The sequence below is a fragment of the Triticum dicoccoides genome, chromosome 4A, assembly GCF_002162155.2.
Source record: "Triticum dicoccoides isolate Atlit2015 ecotype Zavitan chromosome 4A, WEW_v2.0, whole genome shotgun sequence".
Taxonomy (NCBI): Eukaryota; Viridiplantae; Streptophyta; class Magnoliopsida; order Poales; family Poaceae; genus Triticum; species Triticum dicoccoides.
In genome coordinates this window covers 749432495-749444483 of record NC_041386.1, presented here as the reverse complement: position 1 = coordinate 749444483, position 11989 = coordinate 749432495, and the positions used below count along the sequence as shown (strand labels likewise).

General features: G+C 43.7%; 1 protein-coding gene across 1 annotated transcript; it reads left to right on the top strand.

Moving 5' to 3' along the window:
- The first annotated feature begins 335 nt into the window (after window positions 1-335).
- Window positions 336-4024, top strand: LOC119290041 (disease resistance protein RGA2-like). The gene is made up of 4 exons (XM_037569171.1): window positions 336-620; window positions 737-1947; window positions 1979-2069; window positions 2360-4024. The coding sequence occupies exons 1-4, from the start codon at window positions 336-338 to the stop codon at window positions 4022-4024; spliced, it is 3252 nt and encodes a 1083-aa protein (XP_037425068.1).
- The last annotated feature ends 7965 nt before the right edge of the window (window positions 4025-11989 follow it).

Here is an 11989-nt window from a genome sequence, read left to right as displayed (position 1 = left end):
GGCAATTCATCCATGGCCGGCATCTCCTTCTTTCGCCGGACACAAGCAAAGCAAAGAGCAAACGCGATCCAAAGCATCTCCTTTATTTCTTTCTCTTCTTTGGCACACAAGCAATGCAATGCAATGCAAAGCAAAGCATCATCTCGAAAATTGCTCCGGGAGTCTCATCCTTTCTTTCTCACTCCGGCGAGCTAGGTCCTTTCCAACCTTCATTCTCCTTCGCATTCACTTCACCTGGACTGCTATCCATTCCATTGAGCCACCCACCGCCGACAACGACCCACTGAGACCAGCGCACCACCGGTTGAGCCACCCACAGGCGGGGACAGACTGAGATGGGCTCCCTGCTGATGCCGCTGCTCGGCAGCGTCGCTGCCAAGGCCGGCGACGCGCTTGTCGCCGAGCTGCTGCGGGCTTGGGGGCTGGACAAGTCCCGCCGGAAGCTCGAGCGCCACCTCGCGACTGTCCAGTGCATCCTGCTAGACGCCGAGGTCAAGGGCCGAACCAACCCCGCCGTCAGCCTGTGGATGAAGGACCTCAAGACCGCAGCCTACCAGGCAGACGATGTCCTCGACGACTTCCGCTACGAGGTGCTACGCCGCCCCTCCAAGACATCTAAGGTTCGTCCTCATCCTACCTTTCTTCCTAGAGAAAAAGTACCTCGCCTCGGCTGTCTCTGTTTTCAATTAGTTGGGATGGAATCTTTATAATTTCAATTTGTTTAATTTCATTCCAGGTGCTGCGCTACTTCACCGCCAATAGCCCGGTTGTTTTCCGTCTTCACATGAGTTGGAAGTTGAAGGATGCCCTTGAGACGATAGATGAACTGATTGTGGAAATGAACAATTTTCACTTCCTGCAGCATACCGAGGCACCAAGCATTGTTCATCCTCATACACACTCTCGTGTCGATGAATCAGAGATTGTCGGGAGACAAGATGAGAAGGAACAAGTGGTGAACATATTACTTGACCACTCCCTCAACAACAGTTCCAATAACAATGTCATGGTGCTCCCCATAGTTGGTATGGGGGGGATCGGTAAGACTACCCTTGCCCAACTTGTGCACAATGATCAGAGGGTGAAACATCATTTTGAGTTAGTCATATGGGTCTGTGTCTCTAACAAGTTCGTTATCGAAGAACTTGTTCGATCTGTAATACAAGTCGCCACGTTGAACAAGTGTGAATTGACTGAGATGGAGGCACTACAGAAGAAGCTCGGTGAAGTGTTGGGCAATAATAGGTACCTCCTAGTATTGGATGATGTTTGGAATGAAGATAGACAGAAGTGGGATGATATGAGATCTTTGTTATGCTCACATGCTGGCTCAGGCAGTGCTATAATTGTTACAAGCCGCAACGATCAAGTTGCTGCTATCATGGGCACACATCCTCCACATCAGATATCACTTCTTAATGATGATCAATCATGGGAGCTTTTTCACAAAAATGCATTTGGAAGGGAAGTGGAGAAGCAAGAGGAATTAATTTCAATGGGTAAGAGTATTGTCAACAAGTGTAAGGGGTTGCCTCTTGCTATCAGGACCATAGCAGCTTTACTTCGTTTGAAGAATCACAATCAGTGGTTTTCCATTCTGGATAGTGATGTATGGAAGGATGCCATCCTCACAACTACTGGGATTGTACCTGCACTTCAGCTGAGCTATGATCACTTGTCATCAGAAGAAAAGATATGTTTTTCCTTGTGTGCTATTTTCCCCAAGGATAGCCAAATGGATAAAGACATGCTAATCCAGCTATGGATGGCAAATGACTTTATTGCATCAGAAACAAGAGGCCTACAAATTTTTGATGTGCTAGTTTGGAGGTGTTTCCTCCAAGATGTGCAGATTCAAAAGGATCTACTCTCTGCGTATGAAGATGAGAAAATCCACCGACCAACTACTTGCAAGATGCATGATCTAATGCATGATCTTGTTGATTCCATAAGCGGAAATGATTGCTCCATTCTGCAAGAATCTTCATCACATCAGGAGATTCCGCAAGGATCCACAGCTGCTAGATCATTACAGCATGAGGCTCAACATTTGTCACTTCATTATGTCAGTAACCAAGCTATTGCAACCATGGAGGAAATTCTAGCTACCCGGGCCCGCACGATATTAGTCCAAAGTGAGTGGCTTCCTTGGGATAAAGCCAAGTTTCTGAGTATGACCAAGTCAAAATTTATGTCCTTGCGAGCACTGAAGACATTCTCAACGGAGGGACATATGAAAAACTTGAAGCATCTTCGCTATCTAGATTTTTCTCACTCTAGTATATATGCACTGCCTGAAGCCATTACCATACTGTATGGCTTGCAAACATTGAAGCTCATTAGTTGTAGAAACCTGAAGAAATTAACAGAAGGCATGAAATATATGAGAAGTCTTCGACATATCTTCCTTGTTGGATGTATAGGATTGGAGCGCATGCCAGAGGGTATTGGCCAGCTGAATTCTCTACAAACATTGACAAGTTATGTCATTGATAGTGATGCAGGTCGTGGAATTGATCAGCTGAAAGATCTGAATCTAGGTGGTGCTCTTTCTTTGTTTAAGCTGAGAAAAGTGCATGCTGCAGAAAATGCTAAAGAAGGCAACCTGTCTACCAAGCATAATTTGAAACGATTGTCACTCAATTGGGAACGTGAACCTTACAGTACTCGTATTCAATATGCAGATGCTAAAGCAGAAGCAATATTAGAGGCCCTTCTTCCCCACAAAAGGCTAGAAATTCTAGTGTTACGTAATTACACTGGTGCTAAATTGCCATCATGGATGCACAACTCTACAGTGTTAGAGCATCTCAGTGAACTTAGTCTGACTGACTGCATGAATTGCAAGGATCTTCCACCATTATGGCGGCTGCCTTCCCTCGTGTACTTGCGTTTGAACGGCTTGCATAGCTTGACAAGTATATGTGTTGGCACTGAAGATACTAACATCAGGGAGTCCAATACTTCTACGCCACCCTTCTTCCCTAAATTGGAACAAATGATAATTGCCGACATGGATGAACTAGAGCGATGGCACCAGGAGGTGCCAGGACAAGTGGCACATGTATCATTCCCTCTGCTCAAGAATCTATATATTGCTGTATGCCCGATAGCAAGCATGCCCAAGATGCTCCCTTTACTAGAAGAACTAGTGGTGAAGGGCCGAAGTTGCATTCCCCTTCACCATATGTTTAATCTCTCAGTGCAATCTAATCTTCAGTGCAAAGGCATAATTGATATGTACCCAACATATCGTTGGCGGCAGATGGACCTTCATTTCTCGAGGCTTGGTGACTCTAGAGTGAAACTGAGGCTTAAAGACTTCGCAGAAAATATAGAGCTCTTTGATGAGGAGCTGAAAACAATACCTTGCAGATTTATTAAGGATGTGGATATAGTAGATTGCAATTGCCTTTTCTCATCTGAACCATCCCAAATACAACGGAATATATGGAACCATTTTGGTTTTGTTGAAAGAATGGAGATTAGAGGCAACAATAGTATAGTACAATGGCCAGCAATAGAGTTCAGAAGCTTGAGTTGTCTTCGAGTTCTAAATGTGCTTGGTTGTTCCAACTTGACTGGTTCACTTCCATCAACAATATCTGCTAATGAAAATGACATGCCTCCTCGACTCCAGGATCTTGAAATCAAAGAATGTGAAAATTTGGTGGAGGTACCAAAGTTGCCTGCATCTCTTGAAAAATTGTTGATCTGGTATTGTCGCAAGCTGGTGTCCATGCCAGCAATTATGGGGAACGACAAAAAATTGCTAGAACTCAGTGTGTATCAGTGCGATGCCCTCACGAAATTTTCAGATGGAATGTATGAAGTCACTGCGCTCAGGGATCTAGTAATGGAGGGGTGTCCAGGGGTAGAGACATTGCCGGAGGGACTCGTACAGCAGCTCCCAGCCCTCAAGATACTATGGATCAAAAACTGTCCCAACTTGGAGGTAGCTTTCCCAAGAGGAGGCGCATACTGGAATTTGGTTGAAGCAATTCCACAGAGAACAGTTGGCTAGCCCATCCGATGAATGTTTAGGTTGCGTGCTTCCCAATGAGGTATATATAGCCTCTTCTCTTTACCATGTTGTCTCATTCTCTTTACCAAGCGATTTGTAACTCAACTTCAGTTTATGAATCATACATAGCTGCATCGATCTGTGTAATCTCTTTGGTATCTTCATAGATGTCTAACTCTAAAGCAGTTGTACAGTTTTAGAGCATGTTTGTTTCAAAAAGGTAGTAAAATTGTTGTATCAGATGAACTCTTGCCAAGCTGCTTGTTTTCGGGCAGAGCTAATTTAGTTAAGCAGATGCTCCTTGTTGTTGCTCTTTTTAGGTAACAATATTAAGATTTTGGCGAGAATGAATCACAAATTCAAAATGTAATGCTGCTTATTCAGTTAAGCAGATGAAGTATTTATGGACTGAATGACTGTTACTGTATGAAAGAATTCAGTGACTGGATCTGCTGCTTACTGAATTCAGTCATTGTATATTATGGCAGGTAGGAATGCACACATATATGTCTTGCAGAGTCGTTCATTATTCTTCTTTGAAGCTAGGCTAGGAACGCGTGTCCTATCGGAAATGAAGAGGGACGAAACAGAGCATGCAGCAAAAGCAGAGAAGTTGCTCTGTTTTTTTTCTATTTCATTTTTTTAACATTTGCAAATTCACTGCATCACAGGGTAATTAAGATAGTGTATGGTCCAAAGCACAGCCGAAACAGTGTGGTTAACGAGGTTCGGTTAAGGTCCCGTCCGTTTCCTGATGTCGAGGGAGGATAAGTGAAGACCGACGGCTGAGATTTGTTCATTGTCTTTCAAATATCAGCTTTTAAAACGCTTCTTCACCTTCTTTACTGTTATAATTCCCTGTAAAAAAATATAGTTTAAAATGAGATTTGTTTAACATTATAATTAAGGGCACCGTAAAACCTTGGGTATAAGTACTCAGTTGTAGCTTTAGAGAGAGAACAATGGAAAACATATACTCACACCTTAGAGCATCTACAGTCGGACGCCTCAAACCCCCCTTATACGTCCGGGTGGACGGACCGGTAGAAAAAAAAAGATCCTGATGGATGCCTCAAACCGGCTTTAAACGCCTGGCACCCCTCATATTCAGCTCAAATCTAGAACATATATAGGGTGCCCCAGGTGCAACCTGGCACGTTCGTCACGTCAGATCCGGCCTACACTGGCCCACACGACCCCACATATACTCATCCCATCCGCTCCTCGGACCAAACCCTGGACTCTACACTCTCCTCGGCCCCAAAGCATAGGGTCACATGTCTCGCATGCATGGAGCTGTTGCTGGGCCGTCCCTGTAACTAACTAGGTGCCGCCTCATGCCGACACCACGTATAAGAAAAATGTTAATCATGATTTTGAAAATGTTAAACATGCATAGAAAAATGTTTGTAATGTATATGTAAAATGTACATTGTGAAGAAAAAGCAGTCATGCAGAAAAAAAATGTTTGTGGCATTTGAAAATTGTCACTCGTTTAAAAATATATACTCCCTCCGATCCAAATTAATTCAGGAGAGAGTATTGAGTTTAAAAAAATGTTCGTGTAGTTCAAATCCTACTAGACTAACAAGCACACCAGGAATCCAAAGAAACCAATATCCAAGCCCGTCAAGACCACGAGTGGTGGACAAAGGAGAGTCATGTCCGGTTTCCTATTTGACGCATTCTGCGTCAAAATGTCCTCGTGACGCACACGCAGCGACTGAGACGGGGCAGCCCATATAGGAGCGAGACGTGCTTTCCAATGATCCCAGTTTTAGGAGCGTTCTCGAAGGTTTATTCTGGTTTTCAGAACGTTCTAGAAGGTTCTCTGAACCGGGGTTTTTTCAGTTCTCTTCATAGTTTTTCTTTTTTTTCTTTTCTTCTTTTACTTTTCTCTCCTTTTTCGTTTTTCTTGTTTTCCTTTCCTTCAGTTTTTCGTATTTTTTCTTTTGCTGTTTCTCCTTTTCTTTTCTTTTCCCTATTACTCTTTTCAACAAATGGATCAGAAAATTAAATTATTCACATTTTTCATTCATTCTTAAATGTTCCAGTTTTGAAATGTTGTTCAGAATATCCATAAAATTTGATAACTTCAAATGTTTGTTCGCTTCTTTTACAAGTTTTTACAGTTCAAAAAGTTAAAAATGTTCACATTTAAAAAACAAAACAAAGAAAATGTTACACTGTCAAAATATGTTCACAAATTTAGAAAATATTCATGTTTTCAACATTTTCACAAATTTTAAAAGTGTTCCTACTTTCAATTTTTTCCACGAAATTAAAAAATGTTCATGTTTTGAATGTTTCTTATCAAATTCAAAAAAATGTTTGGGGAATTTCATAAAATGTTCGCATTTTTATTTTTATGTCCACAAATTCAAATAATGTGCCAGGAATTTCAGAAAATGTTCGCATTTTTATTTTTATGTCCACAAATTCAAATAATGTGCCAGGAATTTCAGAAAATGTTTTTGTTTTTGAAAAAAAATGTTCGTAATTCCAAAAAATGTTTCTCATTTTCAATTTTTGTTCTTGTTTTTCACTAATTTTTGTATCATTTTAAAAATTGTTCCAAATGTCAAAAATGTTCACCATTACTATTTTGTTCCTATTTCCAAAAAACTGTTTGAGAATCCCAACAAATGTTCGTTTTTCAAAAATTTTGTTTGAGGTTTCAAAATTTTGTTCACAAATGTTCGCGTTGCGAAAATTCTTACTTTTTGCAAAAATAAATTCTCGGCTTTGTGAATGTTCGATCCATCAAAAAGAAAAGCACTAGCGGAAGGTCTTCGGTTCGATTCATCACTGGGACTTAGTTTTTGCGGATCTTTTTATATATTTGCCGCTGCCGATTGTTTCTTTAAGTGTTGCGCTGCCAATCTAAACAAGAGCCGGTCTGTCGCCGTGGCTAGTATAGCCCGCACATTAGTACAAAGTCGGGGGTTCGAATACTAGCGCCAGTGCAGTAATTTCCTAAACAGCGCCCTCTGTGCCTGTTACAGTTGTCTGGGCAAATCGTGCACACACACCCGTTCCTTACCTGGGCCGGCCGCCTTACTCTTTTTTCTTCTCCTTTTTTGGTAAATGTTTCGAAAAAAGGTGCAAAATGGAGATTCGAACACTCCACCCAACAGGTTTTGTACAACAGTTCGATCGCACATCTTTTTTAGCTTCGAAATAACTGACGTGAATATGCTATTTTTTTTCTTTTTGGCCGTTTTTTCTTCTGTTTTCTTCATCTTTTTTCGATTTCTCGAAATTTCCTCGAGTTCATGTACATTTTTTTGCGAACCTTTTTTCAATTCGTGAACTTTTTGCAAATCCGATTATCTTTTTTTGAAAATCGATGAACTCTTTTCAAAGTTCAATGAACTTTTTTTGAATCGATCAAATTTTTTTCCAAATTGATAAACTTTTTTGTGAACACTTTGTGAATTCGTGAACTTATTTCATAATCGATGAACTTTTTGCAAAGCCGATGAGCTTTTTTTCTGAATGGATGAACTTTTCAAATTTTTGATGAATTTTTTTCAAATTCAATGAACTTTTTTTCAAATTCAATGAACCTTTTCAAATTCGGTAAACTTTTTTCTTAAAATTTGATGATTTGTTTTCTAATTCAATGAACTATTTTCAAATTGGTGAATTTTTAAAAAAATCGATTATCTTTTTTTTATTCGTGAACCTTTTTCTATACAGGTGAACTTTTTGAAAATCAGTGAACTTTTTTTAATTCATGGTTTTTCTTTATTTTTATGAGTTCTTTTCGAAATTTACAGTTTAAAGAAAAACTATACATTGTATACAATATATGTTATGTGTAGTATTTAAAGGGTTAAATAGTATAGTTTCCTAGTAATAGACAACAAGTTGTGTCCGGTCTTTTGGTTGCCATTGTAGGGTGTTGTTCGGCAGTTGCTGGGGTCGATTGCTCATGTGCGTAGAATTTTTGTGCATGCGCGCCAGTTTACCTCGGCGGCGCTTAAAGCGCCAATTAGGAGCTCCCGCTAGTGCGTGTTTCTTTTTCGCGGTTTTTCACATCGTGAACGCCAAATGGGCCGGCCCGGGTGGGCCGCCCCTGTGGGAAACGTGGGTCTCTTTGACGCAAAGAGCGTCACATAGGAGCTCCCAGCCATGTCGTATCTTGAGGGAACAACCGTGGCCACACTTGGCGGGGGGAGGGCCCAAAGATGTCTTGGGCTTCTTGTGTGGGCGTCCTTTGGGGCGCTGGAAGGAGCGATTGGGCGGCAAAAGTGGTTCGTTGGGATCCTTGCGCTTGGGGGGTATCCTCTGGGGCGAGAAAAGGAGGGCTTGGACGGCGACGGTGATGGATTGGGATCCTTGCACTTAGGCGGGCGTCCTCTGGGACGCAGGGAGGATGACTTGGGTGGTGGCGCATTGAATATTGCCTTTGAATATTCTCGTTTCCTTTGCTCCGTTGATCCTCCAAATATTCTCAGAGAACATTCTATACCTTTGTACCCTGGATATGCAGAAATATTGCCAAGTCACATGTAATATTTTTCATCTAAGATTAATTCCTTCTTTTGTCATTCAGAGGAATTAAATCCAGAGGCATACCTAGACATATCTAAATTCTGTAAGAATTTGTGGAGATGATCTTGATGCCTATTCCAAGCTCAGGCAAAAATATTGGCCCTGTTTAATTAAGAGAAATTGCCTTTTCCTATTTTTAAGCCAATATTGCATTTCTGCCACTTTCCAAAGGAACTATCATTCTGGTACCAAGGAAAAATCCCAAATAATTTGTGAAGCTTGTCTTGCTATGTCTTCACTAGTTCCATCCAAATCTCATGTTCCATAGTTCAAAATTTGAGCACATGATCCAATGCAAGTTTCTGCCCTGTTTGAAACTTTGTGAAGGAAGTGCTTGTTTTCGTAAATCCTTTTGAGCTGAAATTTTGCAGGGTGGTTCATGTTGATAAATCACTAATGCAAACCCAAAATCAGCTCAATCCATCTATTCAATCTTCTCCCACAATTTTCTCTAGTTTTTGTTCAGATTCTCACTTTGTGAAGGAAGTACCTTCATGGTATATCCAAATGAGCTGAAATTTTACCAGATCATTATATGTCTTAAATAATTGGTCTCCACCAAATTTCAGACAATTCCATGCAGCTAATTTTCCCCAGAATCCGCATTTGCATTTCTAGCCAGTTTGGCACTTTGCACAACAGGTACCAGCTAGCCTCATCTTTTTGGGATGATATTTTGGCACAATGGTCACCTTAATGGATGACCACACTCACCCAAACCCCAAGCCAAATGGAGCTGTGCATTGCCTAGTCTTTCTATCAAACAGTTTGCTGCTGTTTTGATTTGAGCAAGGTGCAATCACATCTTGATCCACGGGTGTTGTCTATTTGCTTACAACACCTAGTGGGGGAGTGATCTACACTCCAGACATACCAATTACCTGCCACACCAGTGAGGACGGGCTAGGAGCATCAGGGTTTCTCAAAGAGGGAGTAGACGAGAGCTCAGCCTTATCATCATCCCAGTCTCCCTCCAACTCATCACTGTTGTCACTATCGCTAATCCAGATCTGTAAACATGAGTTAAGCACTATACATTCAAACACACTGAAAACATTGAAACGAAAGCACCAGCAATGCCTCAAGCGCGAAAACAATGCATGGGCATGCAACATCACAATTGAAGCCTCAAGCACGAAATAAGTACATGCACATTCAATTCTAAGGTCTGGAACGCGTTACAAAAGTAAAACCATCTTTTTTGGGCCCAACAGGCCATTAGCCCGTCCATTTCTGTTCCATGTCAAACCATGTGTACAGTTTTGCTGCATGTAATCACAGCCATAACATATATAGTCGAGGCGCTTCCAAATATGAGATTGCCAACCATCACAACTGGAACCAGCATGGAACCATCTTTCATTTTCTTTCAGAACCGCATTATGCAACTGCTCAGAACATTATTTTTGAAACAAAAATACCGGATTGCAGGAATTTTTTCTGTTCCTACAGAAAAATGGCAATGGAAGCATACACGGACCGAGGTGTTTCCTAAGGAGTAGTCCGTTTGATGAGCCATTTCACTTGTACTTCAATATACAAACCAAGCAACTCCGCATCCGTGTCGCCGTAACACTGGCCGGATCCGAGACGTGCTAAATCTGAGGCTGCCCCACCTCCCGCGCATTCTCCTCCTCCTCCTCCTCCTCTTCCTCCTCCTCCAGGGCGTTGCCCGTGGCGGCGTTGAGTGTGTTGAGCAGCCCGTCGTGGTCGGCGGCGCGCGCTCGAGCCGGCCGGCGCGGGCCCGGAGCACGGCGGCCTGGGCCTCGCCATGGGCGAACCGCGCGCGGTGGACTCGGTCGGCGTGGAGGAGAGGAGGCAGGCCGGGTGCGGGGAGGACGGCGTGGTGGAGGATGCGGGCCGGCGGTGCGGAGGCAGCGGATCTCGGTTGGGGTGGGAGGCACGGATGCTCAACTCGGGGGTTGTTTTTTTGGTCAAATGCGTCCACGAGTGGGGCCGAATTACGAAACGGTTTTTTCCACTTATTTACTGGACTGCGGTTAATTACTTAATACCATAGGGGGCTTTTGCAAAATGTGCGCGACGATGAACCTGACAGAAGCACTGCGTGCTTTATTAGAGCACATCTACAACCGGACTTGGCAAATCCGGATACTCAAATGCCCACGGACGCGTCCGCAGATAGTGACCGGGCACTCCTCAAATCGCGTCGTTTACATCCGTGTCTCTCATATCTGAACACCTATATCCATACTATATCATGCAACGTGTATGAAACTACATAAATCAGCTCCGGACATAGAAATAACACAATAGTTCACCAAAAGATCCACCAAAGTTCACATAAACGACAGACACCTTTATACTACATCTGAAACTTGAAACTAAAATCAACTTCACCACTTCCGGGACGTCCCTTTCTCCTTCTTGTCGCCGGCGTAGCTGTACCCGTCAGCGGCTGGTGGAGGATCGTTCGATTCGTCAGAGGAGGAGCCGTGGTCGTCATCGAAGGAGTCGAAATGATGAGGCCCTTAAGGTGCTGGACGACACAAGCACCAACCGCTGCCCACGAGGGGGAGCAGCAGCCGGCGAGGCGAGGGGACGGCATGGGGAAGCAGCAGCCAATGGGGCGAGGGGACGGCGTAGGGAAGGCGCCGATTGCGCTGGCCGCCTATCGGAGCTGCCCATGGGCTGGGAAGGCCTAGCGCCGGCGTCCGACATGCGCCGACGGGGAAGCTGCGGCTGCGGCGAGGCTGCAGATCCGGAGCCGCCCCGGTCTCCACCTTGGACCGCTCCAAGGCGATGCGGAGGGCAAGTTCATACTTTGGATCCACCTCGTCATTGGAGCGGCTGCCGGAGCTCGACATTGCACCGGGTTCTATCGGAATCGATGAGGGGAGAGGAGAGGACGGAGCGAGAGAGGAGAGTGAGTGAGCTAGGGCTTCGGAACGACGAGGTCGATGTGTTTTTTGTGGGACATCCGTGGGGTCGATGGTGGGCCGGACTTGTCAGGTGGACGCGCCCGGGCATGCCCGGGCCACCCCATATTTGGGGTTGATATGGGGGGTGCCGGTCGGTCCGGACGTTTGAGCCCCGTTTAAGACGTCCATCTGGGTCCAGAAAAATATGACCGAGCAGTGACCGGGCAGCCCGCCCGGGCGTATGTGGCGGCTTTGAGAGGTCCGGTTGTAGATGCTCTTAGTAGGTAAAGATATCGACCTTTCAAAAATAGACTAGTTGTTGGGGCCGCCATTGCGGGCCGCTTGAAAGGAAGCTATGCGCACCTCACCATCATATCAAAAATTTTAAATATATTTTCGCATCACGTGGACATCACAACCATCTTAAAAGAAAAAAAAGGAAAAAGCCTAAAAAAATTCTAAAAAAAGTCTCCCTACTATTTAAAAAACTCTAAAAATATCTTTCTCACCGTGACCAACCATC

Bases quoted from the DNA above. Each gene is read 5' to 3' on its own strand.
- LOC119290041 (XM_037569171.1), top strand. From the start codon at position 336: ATGGGCTCCCTGCTGATGCCGCTGCTCGGCAGCGTCGCTGCCAAGGCC. The intron at 621-736 runs GTTCGTCCTCAT...ATTTCATTCCAG, and splicing joins GCCCCTCCAAGACATCTAAG to GTGCTGCGCTACTTCACCGC. The intron at 1,948-1,978 runs CATAAGCGGAAA...TCCATTCTGCAA, and splicing joins ATGCATGATCTTGTTGATTC to GAATCTTCATCACATCAGGA.